General features: G+C 37.4%; 2 protein-coding genes across 8 annotated transcripts in view; both read left to right on the top strand.

The window, feature by feature from the left end:
- Nucleotides 1-14,213, top strand: part of ALS2 (alsin Rho guanine nucleotide exchange factor ALS2) — a 75,176-nt gene extending 60,963 nt beyond the window's left edge. For 4 of the 7 annotated variants that reach the window (XM_019726815.2, XM_074340126.1, XM_019726814.2 and 1 more), the window contains 11 exons: nucleotides 534-667; nucleotides 1,557-1,724; nucleotides 5,277-5,394; nucleotides 6,134-6,291; nucleotides 8,003-8,125; nucleotides 8,612-8,788; nucleotides 9,644-9,689; nucleotides 9,902-9,963; nucleotides 10,490-10,639; nucleotides 10,885-10,981; nucleotides 12,909-14,213. In XM_019726815.2, the coding sequence (XP_019582374.2) occupies nucleotides 534-667; nucleotides 1,557-1,724; nucleotides 5,277-5,394; nucleotides 6,134-6,291; nucleotides 8,003-8,125; nucleotides 8,612-8,788; nucleotides 9,644-9,689; nucleotides 9,902-9,963; nucleotides 10,490-10,639; nucleotides 10,885-10,981; nucleotides 12,909-12,947 (1,272 nt within the window). In that variant the 3' untranslated portion in view covers nucleotides 12,948-14,213. The remainder of the gene's footprint in view (nucleotides 1-533; nucleotides 668-1,556; nucleotides 1,725-5,276; nucleotides 5,395-6,133; nucleotides 6,292-8,002; nucleotides 8,126-8,611; nucleotides 8,789-9,643; nucleotides 9,690-9,901; nucleotides 9,964-10,489; nucleotides 10,640-10,884; nucleotides 10,982-12,908) is intronic. The other 3 variants (XM_074340147.1, XM_074340137.1, XM_019726817.2) reach the window with 2 other exon arrangements.
- Nucleotides 14,214-14,364: 151 nt separating this feature from the next.
- Nucleotides 14,365-21,193, top strand: part of MPP4 (MAGUK p55 scaffold protein 4) — a 40,209-nt gene continuing 33,380 nt past the window's right edge. The window contains exon 1 of the mRNA XM_074340224.1: nucleotides 14,365-21,069. Within this exon, the coding sequence (XP_074196325.1) occupies nucleotides 20,991-21,069 (79 nt within the window). The 5' untranslated portion in view covers nucleotides 14,365-20,990. The remainder of the gene's footprint in view (nucleotides 21,070-21,193) is intronic.

Genomic DNA, 21,193 nt, shown 5'->3' with positions numbered 1-21,193 from the left:
TTTTGTTTACTGTCTCATTGATTTTATTTATTATCTCTTTTTCTTTTTTTGGGTTTAGTTTACTCCTTTTAATTTTGTAAGGTGGGTGAAATTTTAGATTACTATTTGAGAACTTTCTTATTTTCTGATATAGGCATTCATAGCTAAAATTGCATGTAGGCACTGCTTTAGCAGCATCCTTTGAGATCTTTCTTATTTTCTAATATAGGAATTTACAGCTAAAAATTGTCCTGTAGGCTCTGCTTTAGCCACATCCCATACATTTGGATAAGTTATATGTTCATTTCATTCAGCCCAAAATATTTTACTAATTTTTCCTGTTATTTATTTTCTTTTACCCAGGATTACTTTCACATATTCTTTTTGCACATACACATACACACTTTTTTTATTTTATTTTATTTTTAAGTATTGGGGATTTGTAAAAAGTAAGTTAAAAACAAATGTTAATCATTTAGTGCTTTTTTTTTCCCCTCTTGATTTCTTAAATTTAAAATACTTTCTCTAATTCCACATTTTCTCTAACTACCTAGGGAACACTGACTATGCCAAATGGAGATTACATTGAAGGTTGTTTTAGTGGAGAATGGGGATCTGGGATAAAAATCACTGGAACCTACTTCAAGCCTAGTCTGTATGAGAGTGATAAAGACAGACCCAAAGTCTTGTGAGTAATTAGTATAAATTCTGGATTAATGATTGAATGTTTTGAGTTGTCTTTATCAAATCTGGTTAATATTTTAAATACAGAACAAGTTTTTAAAGTCTTTTTTTCCCCACCAGAATGGAACCTCCTTGAATTGTCAACTGACACTACTATAGATAGCTAAGTCACTTTATATTTAAAATAAAAGTTCTGTGTGTGGGAACAATCTTACTGTTAGTGGTGCAGGTGTCCAAGTTGATTGAAAGAGAGCATTCTGAAATGGAACCGTTGCACAACTTGATTTTTGAAAAGTAAAGATCAAGCCTATATATATACCAAGTGGAATAGTATACTCTATACATATGGAAAAAAAGTCAAAATCTAAGTCTCTTAGTGTATTATGTACTTCTAAGAAGTTTTTTTATATGTGTATCTTCCTTTATTGATTACAGCTTTAGCTTTATTTTTCTATTTTGGTAACATCTCAGATTCGTTGTTCTGATGGGAGCTCAATATATTTTATGTACCATCTCTATTCTTAGAGTATTTTTAGAACATAGTACGTAACGCATTTTCACAGTTCTCATTGTGAGTTGTGCAATGCACAGAAAGTCCTTGTTTTAGGAGGAATCAATTTTACAAAATCAATTCTGTGGAAATGTAGAAAGCAAAGGAGTCAATTCTGATGTGCTTTGTACTTAACAATTTATACACTGTAGAATCTGATAAGAATTAAGTCGCTAAAAATAATCCCTTTAAAATTTTTGTTATGTTTTTAAAAGTAGAATCACTATGAATCTAGGCAGTTGTGTTAATTACAGAAGCACTCCCAGTTGTATATTCGTTTCTCTTCTTTATGATTTTTGCATAGAAAAAAGTCGCTAATAAAACCTTGACATGAATTTATTAGCAGGAAGCTAGGAAACCTGGCAGTGCCAGCTGATGAGAAGTGGAAAGCAGTGTTTGATGAATGTTGGCATCAGCTGGGCTGTGAGAACACAGGCCAAGGGGAGGTTTGCAAAGCATGGGACAATATTGCTGTGGCCCTGACCACCAATCGGCGCCAGCACAGAGACAGGTGAGTGAATGCCTGCCCAATGTCGGGCAGAGCGTGGTAGGAAGATGCAACGTAAAACCAATATGTATTCAAGGCTTGCCACATTTAACTTAAAAATATAATTTAAAAGTCAATGATGTACTTCTGTTTCTGGGTAAGATGGATAAAACACGCCTCCCTTTATCTTCTCCTGAAGTCAACTATAAAATCCACACAGAATACATGGACAGCTATTTGAAAACTCTGAAAAGTAAATATCAGCTGGAGTATTGGGAAAGAATACCTGAATTCAGAGTGCCATTGAGCCAGTCATGAGCTTACTGGGTTTTTTAACTTTAGTATCTCTCAGCCTGACTCAGTATAACCTGAAACCTTGAAGTAAGCACTGTGGTATAGTAGACAGAGATCCAGAAAAAAACCCTTTGCTTTTGGCTCAAGGTGTGGTAAAGAGACTCCTAAAGCTCAGGTTGAGTGGAGGAGACACACTAGGTTTTCTTTCTCTCCTTTTATTTCCATTTTCTCATGCTCCAACCCTGGTACTTCTGTGGCAGGGGCAGTGATGGCCGCTGCTAGAGCAGCCATGAACAGGAAGCTTGCAAGAGCTAAAACTCTTGAGGGCATAGAAGCTTCTTCCCTCTTTGGTGGATCCTTAAGTCTGAGAGTCGTGGGCAACTCCTATTGCTTTTTTGGCCTCTCTGTCCTTCTCCTGCTTGGCCTTGGATGTGGCACATTCATGGAAGTGGGCAGTTTCTGGACAGAGGACCTAATTTGGAAACAAAACATGCTGGTGAGGTGATACAGAGAGAGGAGCTCTGGAAACCAACCTTGTAAAGTTGTTTCTGAACTCCTGAGTTCACCCCAGACTTGCACATGTGTGGATTTGATCCTAATTAGCATACCAAGCACTTTGAGAAGTGAGCTAATAGGGAAACTTCTACCAGGTCCCAGACTGATCACTGAGTGGTACACGCACAGACAGACCCAGATAGGACTGCGAAGGCTTTGAGAAGTGAACTGACAGTGAACCACAGTCCATAGAAGGCTGAAACAAAAATATCAGCTATTCCAGAGATTCTCAAGATGATTGCATATTCAGTGATTCATTAGAGGGACTCACGAGACTCAACATATAGTCATACTCAAGGTAAGAGTTATTACAGCAACGTAGTAAGGATCCACAGCCAGATCATAAGGGAGAAGGCATAGGCAGAGTGGGGAGGAATCCATGTGCAAGCTTCCCATGCTCTCCTCCTTCTGTGAGGGGTCCTACAGAGCACACTCATCCCTCCAGGAGTAAAATTCAGCCACATATGTACAATGTTTCTGCCCAGGGAAACCCATTAGAGATTCAGTACCCAAAGTTTTTAATGGGGGCTGGTCACATTGGCACCCTGTGCTTAGCAGCTACCAAAATTCCACAGTCCCAGAAGGAAAGAAAATGTTCACCATAAAGCACACTGGTAATATAGTCTGTGGACAGCAAAATACCCTTATCAGTTAGGGACTGTTTCATGTCAGTATAGGGGACATTTAGGAAGCTTAGTTCGCAGGTACCAGCCAAAGGTCAACTTTATAAGCAGGTCCTTCTAAAGATAATAGTTTCAAGCCTACTATATTTATTATACATGTCAACATTCTCCTTAAGGTATAAATAACACCCAGCATCTCATAATGTAATACTCAAAATGTCCAGGATATAACCCAAAATTACTTGGCAATCGAAGAGCCATGAAAATTTCAACTTATTTGGAGAAAGGCAATCAATAGACATCAGTGACACCTTAACATTGATTTTGGAATTATCTGACAAGAACTTTAAAGCAGCGAGTATAAAAATGCTCAAATGAGCAATCACAAACACCCTTGAAGCAAACATTAAAACTGATAAGTATCAGCAAAGGATAGAAGATACAAAGAAGCAAATCAAAATTTTAGAATAAAAAAATACAGTAAAAAAAAAAAAAGTTACTGTGCGAACTCAATAGCAGAATAGAGATGACAGCAGAAGAGTCAGTGAATTTGAAAATAGATTAATAGAAGTTATCCAAACTGAACAACTGAACAACAGAGAGAAAATTAACATTTGAATGAGCTTTTATATTTAAAAAATGAACAGAGCTCTAAGGGCCTGAGAGTCTTAATATTTGTGTCCTTGAAATCCCAGAAGGAGAGGAGAAAAATTGTGAGGCTGAGAAAATATTTGAAGAAATAATGGTTGAAAACTTCCCAAGTTTAGTGAAAGACATAAACCTACAGATTCAAGAAGTCAGCAAACCACATCCTGGAAAAAAACAAAGATATCCATGTACAAACACATCATATTCAAATTGAAAGAAAAAAGTCTTGAAAGCAACTAGATAAAAACGACACCTAACGTGTAGGGAATCAGCAGTTCAAATGCCTGCATATTTGTCATCAATATCCTTTGGAGGCCTAAAGGAAGTGGCAGAACAGTTTTGAAGTGCTGAAAGAAAAATTACGGATGTGCTTTTTCATTTCTCTTTCTACTTTTTAAAATTTTCTCCCTTTTTCTCCGCTTTTCCTTTCTGCATCTGCCTTTCTTCATATTTCCTTATTCTTTAACTTGCCAGTAACTTCTACAAGTATTGCTGAGCATTTGCTAATTCCTACAATGTAGAAAGAAGTTTAGGTCTTCTTCTTCCCCCGCCCCCCGTATTTGTGTTAAATGGGAATTGGCTATAGTGTTTCATGCATGAAGTTCATGATTTTTACTTTATACTCTATCAGTAGAAGTAATGGAAACTCTCAGAACTGATTAAATCTGTGGCCTTGCCCTTGTGTGTGATGCAGATGGTCAGCCCTCACTGATAGAGCCCATCAGTGTAGGCATTGAGACCTTAGCTCTCCAGTTAATCTTGGTTAACTGTTGTTGGGTGTTTGTTCCTAAGAAGTGAAAATGAATGAACCTTTATATAAAACCATGTCGCTATCTTATTTATCTAAAATAGTAAAATAATAATGATTGTGCACTGTTTCTAATTTCTAATTCGTTGTAATCTAATGATAGAGTGCCATTACCAAAAATTTGTACTGATTACTAGTATTATTGTTTTGTCGTAACTTCTTCATGCAAAGCTTCTCTTTACCCATTATGTGCTTACCTCCCCAACTGTTGTGCGTGTGTGGCATCCGCATTATCTTCTTACTTCTTGAGCTCATTTTCATTTCTTCTTTTGCCCTTCTATTTGGTTTCCTTTTTCTTTGGCTCTCCCTGTCCTCTTTATTCCATTTTTCTCTTGTCACTCACAAATCTATCACCAGTTTTCTCTTCAAGCAAACATTATAGTATTTCCCAACATCATGGTTCACATTGGAGCAAAATTTTCATTAATTTATTGTAGTTGGTATGAAGTACAATTAAATGGTCTTTTGCATGACTGTTATATAAACTTAATAGTGGGTCATTTGCCATTTATGAGCTTATTTGGACCAAACACTGTGCTGGATGCTCCATTTCATCCTTAGTTGATGTTGATGTTTTATGTGTACATTATAATCATCTTGCTTTCTTGATGTGAAAATCATAATAGGCTTTCTTTTCCCTTTTTATAGTCCAGAGATATTAAGTCGTTCACAGACTCAGACACTAGAGAGTTTGGAGTTTATTCCTCAGCATGTTGGTGCCTTCTCAGTGGAGAAATATGATGACATCAGGAAATACTTAATAAAGGTAAACTAGAGACAAAATTACACTGGTCTTGTGAGTTAATGATGCAACTACCACAGTATATCATCCAAATCTACTTACAGCTCATCATCACCCTAGTCTTGTTTTTGCTTTCTGAGTATTTCTTTTGTGAATTCTCTTGACTACTAAAAGCACATTTCTGCATGAAGATTGGTCTATGATGACAATAGTTAACTTTTTAAGTTTTGTAAAGTGTTCAAGGGTGTTCTTAAGAACTAGAGTCAGAGTTTAAAACGGCTTTTTCTTAGTAACATTAGCAAGCTAGAGATTGTACAAATAAAGCATGCTGCCCTCACCCCTGGTTATGCTCTCTTTGCTTCCTTCTCAAACCCTCTAAGATCAGCTACAATTTCAGGGATGACATACATTATATGGGGTGCAGCAAGGAGTACTAAGAGAAATCAAGGGAACTGAAGAGCAAATGTTTCAGAACATAATCAGCAGTCATTATTTAGTTTTCTCCAAGATAACATTTTATATATATTTTTGTGGAGTTTAAAGTTAATTAACTTCACAGAGATGTTAAAAGAACTTTTTGATTAAGTTTATAAACTCCTACTCCATATAATTTGGGTAGACTCAACGGTGTCAGAAAAGTTAGAGTATTTGAATTTTCCTGACCCAAAAGTTGATTCCTGACATTCTGAAAGTTGTTTAGTACTTGTTGGTTCTTTCTGTTAGTGCACATTGATTGCCTTCATTGATTCTCCTCCTGTCTCAGGCCTGTGACACCCCTCTACACCCCCTGGGCAGGCTTGTAGAGACATTGGTTGCTGTGTACAGAATGACATATGTGGGTGTGGGAGCCAACCGCCGGCTATTGCAGGAGGCTGTGAAGGAGATTAAGTCCTACCTTAAGCGAATTTTCCAGCTGGTGAGGTAAGGGATCTTTTCACTAAAGTCTGCAAGTTGTAGAATACTAGTTTGTACTAATGCTTGGGTATCTTCACCCCGAATCTAGAGATTACATCTTTGTGAAGAATCGTTAATGTTTCCCTTCATCACAGAAGTTATTCATCAAGAAAATGGTTTTATGCCAGAGATCCTTAAATTGACTGAATAAGGAAAACATATTTTTAACCTTATGTTTATGCTATAAATATAAAAAGAGATGAACCTTAGCCATTGCTACTTATCTCCTTTACATCTTTCTTACTCATTAAACATAGTTGAAGGCTAAAATAAATGTATTTACTTTTTAATTCTAATCCTGGTATGAAATATAGTATGATTTGGATTTAATCTCTGGGAAAAATCAAGTCTCTAAAACCTAACCACAGAGAAGATAAAGTAATGCGAAATTTTGTCCCTGAGTATTTATGTCCTGTCCCTTGACAACAGCATCATATTTGTTCTTTTATTCAACAGATATTTATTGAGTGCATCTGTGTGTTAGCTACCATTCCAAGTCCTGGTGGAATTTATCAGTGAATGAAACCAAAAAAACAAAAATTTAAAAATCTGTACTTTCATGGAGCTTACATTCTAGTGGGGACACAGTAAACAAAATAATAGTATGTCAGATGATAATAAATGTGACTGAGGGAAAGAGGGTGGGGCTGGAGGTAAGATGCTGCTGTTTTAAATAGGAGGCCTGACTAATAAGGTAGTATCTGAGCAGTAGTATCTGAAGGCAGTGAGAAAGCGAGCGACTAAGCACCTTAGAAAGAGTTTCAGGCAGCAATCAAATCTGGAACTGGTGACATTCAAGATTTTTTACTGGGTTTAAGCCAACAAGTAAATACTATATTGAGATAATTATACAAAAGATTATGGATTCGTCCCAAAAAAAGCTTCCTTATATTAGTAGCCTCAGAATTAATAAATGCATTTGGAAATGTTCAGACTTTGAGGGGGAAATATGATCTACCAGAAAAGACCACTGGGTTGGGAGTGTGTTAGCTCTGATGGTATAGTGAAGACAAGTTTCCTGATCTTCTTAGCTTTCCCTGCTAAAAAATTAGTGCCAGAGGTAGGGACAAGGTTGCAATCTTCCTTTAAAGAGAAAGGGCCGTAAATATAAGGAGGACAGTAAAGTTGTTTATGGTAAAGCCTACCATTTGCATCCAAGAGATTGGAGATAAAATCTAGGGTAAATTCAAAGCCTAGAAAAAAATCCTCAACAACTTGGCAGCTTGATCATTTGGAAAATTTTTTCAGCAACTTGACTTTTTTAATAAACATTTAAAATTTTTACTTTAATTGAGTTTTCATTTTTTCTTAATGTTGGACATTTAAGTAATTTCCACTGATATTTGTTTATACTCTGAGAATAATAATCTCTACTTGAAGACTTGATAAAAATTGACCTCAGATGCCAGTAAGAAAAACATTATATAGATCTTCATTTTTTAATAACTAGACAGAAAAAAACCACTGCACATGAAGATTTTTTTAGTGGTAGTATTCAATAACTACACTCTTATTCTGTGAGAAGCATCAATTAAGACTCTCAGAGAACTAAAATATTTAATTGATATAAAGTTTGATTTCATAGGTCCTTAAATAGATTAAATAATAAGAATGTGTTTTTATTCTTTGGCCACTCTGGAAGTATAGTTGTCCAATTACTTTTTTTATTACTCCTTAGGTTTTTATTTCCTGAACTTCCTGAAGAGGGCAGCACAATTCCTCTCTCTGCTCCTCTGCCTACTGAAAGGAAATCCTTTTGCACTGGGAAGCCAGATTCCAGATCCGAATCACCAGAGCCAGGGTAATTGGAGTTGGGAGGAGATAGTGAGGAAAGGGGGGTGGGGACCAAATGATCCTATCCAAAAACTCCCAGAAAAGTTGTTTTCTCTAGATCTGTTTCCTTAGTTCTAAAATGATGTCGTTGAACTAGGTGATCTCTGAGGTTCATTTTAGGTCTCAAGTCCATGAAAGTGCAACCACAAATGACTGGGCACAAAGGTAGCTGAGCAAAGTAACATCTTGCTGACCTAGAATAACCACAGAGAAGTCAGTCTCAAAATGGAAACCAAGTAGGTTTTCAGTTAGATTTTGAGTTGATGAAAAGAATTCATATTTGGTCTGAGACCAAACTCTGGGGCCATCAGTAAGCTCCTCATGTGAACTCCACATATACAAGTAGAGTAATATAACTGCTTCTTTACTCAAAATTCCCATCTTTATTTTCAACTTTGATTCTGTATTCAATTGTAATATTAATGCTTCTCCCTCTCATTCCCATGTCTTGTAGTTATGTGGTAACAAGTTCTGGGTTAGTGCTTCCTGTGCTGCTACCTCGGCTCTACCCACCACTGTTTATGCTCTATGCCCTGGATAATGATCGTGAGGAAGACATTTACTGGGAATGTGTTCTGCGACTAAATAAGCAGCCTGATATTGCTCTTCTGGGCTTCCTTGGGGTACAGAGGTAAGTAGTTAGGAGTGGAATCAAGTGGTTTTAATTTAAAATTCAAACAGCATTATCTATTTGGTAGTCTGACATCTAATTATGTGTGGGATTTGCAGTTTCATTCACTTATTTGCAGATCTATCTTATTTTGCAAAATAGTGATATTTAATAATTATTTCTGAGAATTTTTGGAGATAAGTATGAACCCGATTGTTCTTCTTTTTGTTTGTGTGATATATATATATATATATATATATATATATATATATATATATCCACATTTGAGTTATCTCCCCTGATAATTTGAGTTATCTCCCCTGATATTTTGCAGTTCTTTAAAGCAAAATACATATATTCACATTTTCAGAAAAAATTATTTGTATTCAGTCTTTGGCATTCTTCCTTCCCTTCTTTTCCCTTCTTCCCTATCATTTCTAATTTAAAGTTTTAGAAGTGCTATTTTTGTTGCATTGTTTCTTGTTTCTTTCTAGTGCTGTGATAAGGCTGATCACCTCAACACCCAATATTTATATGTTTGTGATACCAAAAAAGTAAATAAGCTTAATTGGAAAGTAAATTTTATCAATGGAATAATAGTAAAAATGAGATAAAACTGAGTGAAGGAAAGATTTTGGCCAATGTTTGGTAATATCCATAATGTATAGGGTTATTGGAATATGGAATGACAAATCCCTTAGGGACATGATTGAAACTCTTAAATCACTTCTGGAATGTTTATTAGAACTTAACCTATCTATGAAACAGTAATTTTAAATGGGGACAGGGAAGCCAATATAGCCATCAAATATTTTTATGGGGATTAATCTAGCATAAGTAACAACTTGTATTAACAAAGTATGGATTCCATTGTAGGAAATTTTGGCCAGTGACCTTGTCAATCCTTGGAGACAGTAAAAAGGTATAGTAGATTTTAGTTTCCTCAGCACATACGCTTTTCTTTGGTGTGGGGGATTCAAGATAGCAAGAAATTTCCATCTTACTTTGGTAGAATAGTACCCAAGCATGAGATATTCACCAAAGGTCTGTACCCTGCCTTCGGTATCCTTTATTTGTATTGTTATTGCAAAAGATAGCGTTTCTCTTTTAACTTCATAAATTCTCTTTTTGCAGGTTTTACCAACCACAAAAGATGCTTGTTTTGCCTCAGCTGTAGAATGTCTACAGCAGATCAGGTACTCTCTGATTTGTTGAACAATCACATTAATCAAAGTAGTGGTTGATCTGTTAAGATATTAATGAGTTATTATTTTTACTTAAGCTCTAAGGGCCCCCTCCACTCCTAGATGGTGTCAAACTCAAGCTGGCGATCACAAAGTCTTTTTTGAGACATTTGGGTTACCTTTTCTTCTACAAGGCCCTTACATTTTTGAAAGTGGTGGAGAGCCTACCCAGAAACTTACCTACACAATCACCTTTTTAGCCAAACTTTTTACTCAGAGAAGAGCATGTATTAGGGAAATAGTAAGATCCACTTGTGTAAAAGGAGATAATATGTGACTTAGTGAATTCTTCCAGGTGAACCATAGATTTGTTGGAGACTTCTTTTCGCACAGAACCGTAGGATTACAGAGGTCATCCCTTCCAGCGACTCACTATGCCTGATAAGTCCAACTTAAGGCACATGTCAAAACATTAGTATTGAATGGCTTGATTAAGAAAATTATAGGATATCTTTTTGTCTTTTTCTTTTTTTAATAGCACAACATTTACTCCATCAGACAAACTTAAAGTCATCCAGCAGACTTTTGAAGAGATCTCTCAGAGTGTCCTGGCATCACTTCAGGAAGACTTCTTGTGGTCCATGGATGACTTGTTTCCTGTTTTCTTATATGTGGTGCTACGGGCCAGGTGATCCGTCTTTTCTGACTTAATATTACTGATTCCTTATTTTAACATGTGTGCCTTTTGCTTTTTCTGAACGGATGACATGAATATGCTCCCCCACTACAAAAAAACAATTTATTTCTGTTGCCCCATTCTACTATGGTATTATCTCTTGGCTGAGCTGTTCTTTCTTTTCCCCTCAAATCGATTCAGAAGGAGAATATAGATGTAAGTGGAAATAACTCTGTACCTTTTTCTTGTTGGGGCAGGATTAGGAATTTAGGCTCTGAGGTCCACCTCATTGAGGATCTGATGGACCCCTATCTTCAGCATGGGGAACAGGGTATAATGTTCACCACCTTGAAGGTAAGTATAGATGTTATTTAATATATTTTATCTTAATATCTGTCCTTTATTTGCCATATTATAAATGTCTTAACCACTTTTTTCTTTATATCAGTTTAATGCAAACATTAAGTGCCTTTAGAGCACATATTGTTAATATTTTAAAATATAATATATTAAAGAAAAGTATAGTCAGTTATTCTTCAAAATACTAAAGCAAATTATTCACTACCCAGTCTTCCCTATAGATTTATCATTCAAATAGTTACAAATGATTATAAATGTAGACCATCTGTATTAAATATAACTAGGAAAGAAACAAAGGATTCTTAGTGTCCAAAAAAGTATCCAACAGTAGAGCTACATAATGGAGCTAAGACAATACACAGAAGGCAGTGTGTATAGAATGAATATGAATTGCATCTTCTTTTCCCCCCATATATTTACAATAAGCAATAGGTTACAAATGAAGTTCTCAATGATTGTTGAAAGTCATTTCTATTCACCACCTCAATTTTTTCGGGACTTTGGTAGAATCATTCTGAAGTTTAGTCAAAGAACAACAAACAGAAAATGACAAAAACACTTCTGAAAAAAGAGAGGGAGAATAGACCCACTTTGCCAGTTAGTAAAATGTTATAAAGTTACAGTAATTAAAATAGGATGCTACTGTCACAGGAATAGACAAATACCTAAACTGAAGGGATAACCCCCATATAGACAATTATTATAATGAAAGTTTCACATATGAAAATGGAAACATCAGACACAAAAATGGAAAAGAGAAATTATTTAATAAATGGTCAAAGTATCGCTATAGTTTATTAGGAATTTTAGAAGGAGAGTGTAATCAGAGTGAAATAACCCACAATGCAAATTGCAGATTCTTTAGGGTTTAAGTATAGAAAAAGAAAGAGAGAAGAAAAAACAGGAAATTAAAATGAGGAAAACAAATAGAATTTAATGTCAGGTTTCTGGCTTTGGTTAACTTTTTAAACTTTCAACCTAAATACCATTAACATTTCTATTAAAGAAACTGAAAAGAGTTGAGGGAACTGGGGAACATACTGACCACCAATGATTTACATTATGAAGTATTTATGTTATTGAAGAGCATCTCTAAACATATCACCAAGGAAGAAACTGAATTAATACACTCATGTATAGGAAAATGCTCATCCTCACTGAAAATTATAGTGCTGCAGATTTAAACAAGGTGCCATTTTGTGCTTGCTAAATTAGCAAAAATGTTTTAAATTTACCCAGTGCTGGTGGCGTTGTAGTGAAATTCAGTATTATTCCCACATTGCTGATAATGGATTAAAGAGCAGTCACCCTTTTGGAAAACAGTTGTTATTAACATTGATGTCAACAACATCAAAAATGTTTGTGGAGTTTGAGTAGTCCTACTACTGGAGATTGATCCTATTAATAACTAAAGAATGGAAAACATTATATGTTACTTGGATGAGGTGTTCTTTGTATCCCAAGTATCCCAAGCCTGGATACTTTCAGAATTACCTGGGTTACTTCTTAAAAAGCATTACCAGAAATTCTGACTCACTAGATCTGGAATGATGCTTAATCTGTATGTTTTTTAAACATACTAGATGATTCTGATTACAGTTGTTTGTATACCTTATAACGATACTCTGTGCAATAAATAATGGCTTAGCAAATTGTGGTATTTGTACTTAGTGAAGAGTATTATACAGATTGTAAAAACTTTTTTTTTTAATTAGAGAGAAATGTACAAAATTTTATCTATTAATTACAACTAGGCAAAATAGACATTGGATAGTGGGACTGGAAGAAAATGGGAAAATGAAAGCAAATGATTTTGTTAAGCTATCAGAATTAATAAGAGATTTCCTTTCTTTGCTATGTTTCTGTAATTTCTGTAATTTCTTTCAAAGTAAATTTGAAATTGTTTTTAACTTTTTTTCAGGCATGTTACTACCAGATCCAGCGTGAGAAGCTTAATTAGGCTGCTTAACAGCTCGGCAACTGGATTATAGCACCATCTGGCGTCTTCCTGTAGCAAAAAAGAATGGTTTTGAAATTAGGACATTGTGTTATTTTGGTTGTTATTTCTGAGCCTTACTAATGGTCAGGGCCCTGAGCCCAGGAAAGAAACACTATACAGTTTAAAGGGAGGATTGGAAAGGAAGTAGAAATCAGATTAGACCAGTCTCTGGTCTATGTTAAATTCCCAAAATATCATACACCCACTGTTTGGAAAAAGAGGGTATCCCTTCCTACAGTAAAAGGTATGCCAGCTCAATGATATTGTAAGAAAAATTCTTAATACAGGCTTCTTACAGTAAAGAAGTGGATGGATATTTTTGAATTTCTGGTTTGCCTGAAGTTACCCCAGACCCCTTCACAAGGAGCAGATTGTACTTGAAACTACAGTGGCCACACTATGCCTTCCTGAACTGCTTGCAATCATGTGTGCATCATGCTTCTTTCATAAGGGAGGGGGAAAGAATTTTAAACTGCAGTTTTAACTTTTTCTAAGCTTTTCCACCAGGGTATTCATGATGGGAGAGGTTCAATGTAGTGACTACCACATCGCAACCCCAAACATGGAATGCGTCCAAATAGAAGTATTCTGCCTCCTGACTGAAAGAACATAGGAATTTTGTTCTTGGTTTTTTTATGGTACTGCATAGTGAATACACTGGATTTCAAACTGTAAGCTGCTATGGAACCTCATTTGTCCATGTGCAAACGCTGTACCCCAAGGCCTGTGAATGAGAGCCTGAAGAGCTTTTGCATGCAGGCCGTGTTTTGGAGCAAGACAAAAGACCAGGAGATAGAAAGCGAAGAGCTGCACCCATCCTTGATCTAGTGTTGTGGTTCTTCCCTATACCTCGCATTGAACTCTCAGAGGGGAAGAAAAAGGAAACAAGCTTTGGCTTTTCCCATTGCACAAGTATTGTGACACTTCAGCATTTTGGTGTTTTGCTTCTTTTTTAAAAATGTCCTGTAGTAAGTGGTTGGTTTATACTGTACAAGTAACACTAGTAGCTGTTTGGAATAACATAGGTGCTCTTCCTCATCTCATCTACACACCGTGGTGAGCGTACAGACTGATTCAGGCTAACATCAGCAGATGGTAATCAATTTTGAAAAAGGATCATGGTTTCTGCTCTACTTTATAATCAAGACGAGTGTTTATTAAAATATTGTTTTGGAATGTTGGCTGTCATGTAACAGCAATTTTCATAATAAAAGACATTCATCTTTATGAGGTTGTTTTGATTGCAAAATGACACAGGGCAGCCTAAAAATTTAAAAGAAATCCAGCCTTAGTATTTGTTTTGCCCATGTTGTAATCTATGACTCTTTGTATTGGCCTCAGAGGACCCTCTAGGGTTTTAGAGATCTCTCTCTTTAAAATAAACAACCTTACAGCTCCTTTGGTGGCAAAGAAATTAACTTCATTATCCTAATAACCCAAGGACAAGGGTCTTAAAAGAAATCTGTTACTTCTTTAACTAAAAGGTCTATTTTGATGGTTACTGTTTGTTTGTTTGTTTGTTTATTTTCCTCCTAAAATTCAGGGAAGAGAAGGGTGAGGATTTAAAATTGTGGTTAGAAATACTAGACCTTAGTTAATCATTTCCCTGTTGTAACGTCTTCTCAAGAAACCTTTCCATGTCGCTGCTGCTTTCACCAGAATGTGCCAGCCCGTTGTTGGGAAGAAACCAACACTTAAAGATTAGCTTATGTTAAACACTTTGCAGTTCCACTGGGGAATATACACGCAAATTCCACATTTGGGTTGTAAAGACAAATGTACTATGCCTGTGACCCCTTAAGAGAGAGAGACAAGGGTAATTGTAGAAATAGACAGAGAAAAACTTGAGACCCACTGAAAAATTGTCAGATGCTGGTAGGCTGTCTCAAGTCTAAAAAAAAAACAAACATGTTATAATTCATCCTTTTATTGGAGTCATGAATGAAACTGTCCAGTTACTTTAAAGTCTTCACGCTATATTTACACTTTTCAGATTGCATAGTATGATAATTCTCTTGGGAAAAACCCCTAAATCTCCAGGCCATGTGCAAACGCTGGAGATAAATACCTAGCACCCATGCAGCAATTTACAAAGATTTCTCACACCTGATGAATGCTCACAGCAGCCAGGTGAGACAGGGATTATCCCCACTGATCCCTGTTTTGCAGACAGAAGGGCTGTGATTTGCCCATTGTCAGAGCTAGGACTCCAAATTAGAACTTCCCTACGTTAATCCCAGTGCTCTTTCCTACTACAGCTTCCCGACACGTCATTTCATAGCTGGGTTATGCATTAAAAGTTCATAAAGTAAAAAATGAGTTGAAAATGAAAATTTTAATGAAGTTAAGTGATTTCATTTTTTTTAATTTACTTTTTTTTCCCCCCTCTTTCTTCCTCCTCCCACCCCTCCACTCTGGGTCAAGCTGTTGTTTCTCAGTCTAGTTGTGTAGGACACAGGTGGTATTATTGGGAGCCTTGCACTCCCCCTGGCTGAGGCAGTCGGTCACTAGTCATTTAAGTATACAAGTGTAGTTGGTATATAATCTTGTATTGGTTATATTAGTTTTAGGTGTACAATATAGTGATTTGACATTTTTATACCTTATAATGTGATCACCCCACTAATTCTAATTATCTGTCACTGTGCAAACTTATCACAATAATATTAACTATATTCTTCTTCTTTTCATCCAATCCCTCCACCCCATTCCTTCTGGTAACTATCCCTTTGGTCTCTGTTTCTATGAGTCTGTTTTTATTTTTTTGTTGTTTTTAGATTCCACATATAAGTGAAACCATGTGGTATTTGTCTTTCTCTGCCTGACTTATTTCACTAAGCTTAGTACTCTCTAGGTCTGTCCATCCATGTTGTTGCAATGGCAAGATTTCATTCTTAAAATTAAATGCTTTTAATAAAATATGCTGTTCTCCAGTCACAAATGTATCACATCCCCAGCTTGGATTTTCATCTACAGTGGAGAGCAAAGGAAAGCCATATGTTTACTTTAGGATGAAAGGGCTGATAGCTTCTTATAATTGCTATTTGGTCTTTACCCTTTGCCTTGCTGTAAGCAGTATCTTTTTCTTGTTCTTTCTGCGATAACCTACTTTCAAAGTTTCTTCCCACTGACCCCTCCCTGCAATATAAAATTTTCAAATCAAGAAGTAGCTCAAATCTGAGATAAAGTATGGGCTAACGAGTTCAGAACAGTGGCTTGGTAGGGGGCCTTCCAGAAGGAACTGTTTGTTACAGGCCTCATTATTGGCTGAAGACTTCCATCGCTTTCTTACCATAAAGTGAGAAAATAAGGTTAATAGGTCAACTTACTCTTGGGTATCCCAGTTTATCCTTTCATTAAAGTAAAAATGCTATCTTCTGTTGTGGGGCATCTGTTATCTTGAAATAGTCAACAAAAACATTAATATTAACTGTGCTGGCAATTTGAGAGAAAATACTAAAGAGAAGATTGAAAATGATAGAAATTATTAGAGTCTTCAGTGCAAGGAATATTTAAGATTTGTGATTGGGGATGCTAGTGAGTAATTTAGTGGTTAGGCTGCGTTAGGCTTCTGTGGATTAAATCAAAGAGGATGTGCAGAGATTTTATCAAGAACAGTGGGGTGACTGGCAGCTAATAGCCCACTTGTATTCCTCCTGAAGCTTTTCTCTGATTGGAGCAACAGTGCACGTTCTCAGTCTTTCAGGTAAGAGACCCTGCCAAATGATCCTTAGTTACCAGAGAGATCTGTACATGTCTGCCCCTCTGTCGGTTCTGAATAGTGAAAGATGTAATTCTGGGCAATCTGATTTAAATGGTTTAGTTTCATTGTAACCCAAATTACATGGATAATTTTATGATTTTGAAAGAGGTTTTGCTTTGAGAAGCCGTTTTTAAAGTAGGGAATAATGAGTTGTCATGAAGACTGAATAAAACTGAGCATTTGTCCTACTCCTAATCAACAGCATTTTGACTCAGAGGAAGCCAGCCATTTTTGCATGGGCCATTTCTCATTAAGTTTTCAAGTGCTTTTCAGGTTTTGTCTAATACCATTATTTTGAAAAAGGAGCATAATAGGGGTAGAGGGTGTGGCATTTAATAGTAATTGCATTTGAAAAGGTTCACGGGAATACTGATTTTTTAAAATAATGTTTAGGACAAACTCCTCAGGAGTCAGTATCACCAATGCAGCTTCTGACAGTTAGTGATAGAACTGGCTCTCCTTCCTATGTTATTTAACTAGTCCTGAATTTGCATGTGTGATTGGTTATTTAATATAACAGTCTCGAGAATTCTCCTTCTCAAGACAGCAGAAATAGGTAAGTCTCAACTGACAAAATTGGTCAGAAGTCATGAAAAGGAAGACAAGGGAGGAACATCACAGGCTTGTGCCAGACAATTAGCATCTTTAAGGACTAATATTGGAAACAAAAGAGGAAAACTTTAGATTTTACTACTTGTTAGCTCTGCTGAGTACCTCTTTCGAGTGTCAGATCCCTTATCTGTAAGGTGAAGTTTGCCTTTGATTATCTCTAAGATCTTCAGCCCCCGATTTCAAAGTTGGATAGGGAAGAAGGCTGAAGTCAGTATAACCCGACTGAGGAGGAGAGGCACGGACAGGCCTCTGGGGTCCGGCTGCCTCCCACCTCAGGACTGACGTCTCAGCTGCTCAGACTCCTGTGGGAGGTGTCAGCCTTTTACTTCCATTTCTTGGCCTCCCGTTTTCTGCTTCCCAGCAAGCCTAGGAACACCAAGTGCTTGCTATAACCCAAGCGCTGTTAGAGCTGCTGAGGCTACAACAGTGAACAGGACAAGCCAGGCTTCCACTCTCTGACCCTTTACAGACGTGACACACAGGAGCCAGACACTGGACAGGTTAATGCATAAGAGAATTGTGAAGCACGGTAAGTGCTCTGAAGACAATAAACCACAGTAGTTTTTTCAGCCACCTAGAGGGAGGGAAAATCATTTTCTGGGGTTTTCTATGAGTTTTTGTCTTAGCTGGAGCTGCTGTAACAAAGCACAAGGGATTGGGTGGCGTAAACAACAGAAATGTATTTTCTCAGAGTTCTGGAACCTGGAAGTCCAAGATCAGGGTACCAGCGAGGGTCTTCCTGGATTGAAGACTGTCTCTCTGTCCTCACGTGGGGGCAGGGGGCAGAGGGAGAGAGAACTCTGGTGTCTATTTTTATAAAGGCACTCATGCCATCATGAGAGCCCCACTGTCATGACCTCATCTAAATCTAATTATCTCCCAAAGTCCACATATCCAAATACCATCACACTGGGGATAAGGCTCCCACATATGAATTTGGGATGAATTCAGTCCATAACAAATTTGTCACCGAAGCCTCAGGATAACCAGGCAAGCCGTTTTTAGAATTCAAGTTGTGGAGATGAAAATTACTGTTTATGCCTCTGTGGCTGAGAAACTAGTCAAAATGGGCTTTTTAAAATATATGCATGAGTTAGCCATGTGGCCCTGGAGTTGGTGATAGCTTTATTAGAAGCTATTTTAATAATTAAAATGAACTGTAGAAACCACAGTCTATTTGTAAAGCTTCCTCACAGTAAGTTCATCTTGGGAATCCAGTCTCTGATGACCCTTTGGCTGCAGATAAGCTTAGTTGGCATACTCTGGGTATTAGATATGGAAGAAATGTGGTCTACTTTATGATGCACAAACAGCTGGCTTGTTTAATTTCTACTGCCTCACCAACGATGTATGATTTGTGAGATGCCTTTTGGGTAAGCGATTTTAAGAGGTTGCTGGGTATGACGGCTTGGAATCAGACCCATCTGTGTGCTCTGACTTTGGTCTGTCCGGCAGACACTCCATCTCCCTTTTCAGTTCTCTACCGTGGAAGTGCTCCCCTCTAGGGAGGAAGATGAGTCATACATGCAACTGTTATGCTACATGACACAAAAGAGGCTCAGAAATTAGAACGCAAGAAAAGGCAGCGTTTATTTAACCTGACTCAGTGGGGGCCTGGGCAGGGTGGGTGGTGCTGGGCAAGGCAAAAACATGACATCAAGTTTTGGTAGAATCTAGCAAACTAAAATACTTCAGTGAGACTGGAAAAGAATGTGTACAGGAAAGTTGTCTAAAATTCCGTAACAGCTTTCTGTGTTGCTTTTCTCACTGCCTTCTAATTTAGAGACAATAACCTATCTTTTTCTAGATTGCTTCCCTGGCTCAACTCTAGTACCTGTCTAGATTCTAGACTGTGGTTCTCAACGATATAAGATTGAGTACCCCAATTTTTAACAACTAATTTGAAGTGCTCCTTTAAAACAAAAATCTGGATTAATCCTTTATTATCCTATTGTAATAAGTGCTGTCGGTGCCGTACTCATATCCCCTCAGTCCTTATAATTTGGGTGCACTCTGTGCCAACTTGGAACTGCCAGCATCTGCCGTGACTACCTGGAAGTGTGCATGCAGCAGGCAGGAAGTGCCAGAAGTAGTGCCCTCTGGGAACAGCCTCCAACAATGACTGGTAGCCCTGGTGTGTAGATACCCCCACTTCCTTGTCCTTTGGGCCCATGGGCTTAAGCTCCAGTTGCCCACAGTGGTTACTCTCTTGATACACCTTTTACTGTTCTTTTTCCCCTCTGCCCTATCTTAATATCCCACTTCTCTACTTATGTTTCTTAGGGTTACTTTCCAAAAAATCATGTCCCTAGAATCCTTGCCCAGTGTCTGATTCTGGAGGAAACCAAATGAAGATACTTAACCTACACAAAAGTTTTAAAAATCCATATCCATAGAAGGAGAAATTAAGTAAATGTAGTTGATAAGATATTGCATATTTCAGTATGTACCTATGGGATATCACGACACCAAAAGATATAATGAAATAAAAAATCCACCAGGGATACAGCAGCTTTGAATATAGATGCAAATACAGCCTGACAGTGGTGTATTGTAATGACCCCCTAAATACTGTGAGTAGTATTGTCACTAGTGACATGATTTTTTGAAAGGGTAAACAACTTGATTCAAGTCCAAGCAAAAGAAAGTAAATTAATTCCTCAGTTGTGCTGGAGCATTCCAGAAAATTTAATGTATATTAAAACTGCAAAAATACTTTGTATTTATATGTGAAGAAAAGTTGGGTTCTAGGCTTAGATAATTATAGAGGTTTGTTTTCCAGCAATATAAAGTCCAGTGGGATATTCGAGGGTTATACAGGCCATGATTCTTCAGTGTATAGGGCAACTTCTGGGAAACTTCCTCAAAGAACAGTAGGGATATTTCCTTTACTCTCATTTCCTTAAGCCCTTCCCTATCCTGCTGGCTGACATTTTGCATTGATGGCTGGCGCTCCAGCCACCGGATCAGGAAGATGAGAAGCACATCACACCCCAGGGTGTGGAGCGGGGAGGGAAAGAACCCATTCTCTGAGAACTTCATAGAGCAAGGCTGCCTTACCCCCCAGGATTGTCTCTGCCTCTGGACTTGTACATGAGCAAGATAGCAATGTCTACCCTGTTAAGCCACTATTATTTTGGGCTTCTGTTTTTTGAAATTAAGCCTATCTAAAGCAATATGGAAAATAAACTCTAGGAGTATTCCTCAGCAGTAACCCATAACTCTTGCAACTGTGATCGGTGCTGTGAAGAACTGTAGGGTACAAGGAGAGGGAAAGGGGCAGGGAAGGCTCTTCTGAGCTCTGAAGGAGGGTAAAAGCAACTAGGCAAAGAGGTGGGAAATAAATATAACGTTACCACTTGCTAAAAAAAAAAAAAAGTGTTTTACAAAATAGTTTTCCCTTTCGCACAGCTGGTGATGGTTAATTTAGGGAGTAAACACCACAGTGCAAGAATTTATTTGACGTGGATCTCAGTGTGTAGCTCAGTGCCTGACTTGCTCAATAAATGTTGTTGAAAATCTATTTCAAAGTGCTAAGAGCGGCATGGCCAGTGTGATTGAGTGAGCTATGTGCTGCCTATTGACCTGCTCTCTAGTTCTGATTCTTTCTGGAAGCTCGGGCAGAAAGGATGATGCAGTCAGACAAAGGAGCAGGTCTGCCACACAAGAAGGACGTGAAGCGTTCTACGGCATCCTATCCAGAGAATGGTACGTGGCCCCAGGATTCTTTCTCTGACCAGAAAGTTCTTATAATATCACTCTGACTTGTGGTCAAATGAATGGGCAAAATTCTGATAGATTTACTGTGATTCCTCGGAGGAACTTGTCAAAC

Source organism: Rhinolophus sinicus, linkage group LG01, assembly GCF_036562045.2.
Source record: "Rhinolophus sinicus isolate RSC01 linkage group LG01, ASM3656204v1, whole genome shotgun sequence".
Lineage (NCBI taxonomy): Eukaryota > Metazoa > Chordata > Mammalia > Chiroptera > Rhinolophidae > Rhinolophus > Rhinolophus sinicus.
The sequence above is the reverse complement of the archived record's forward strand: the minus strand, read 5'-3'. Positions and strand labels throughout refer to the sequence as shown.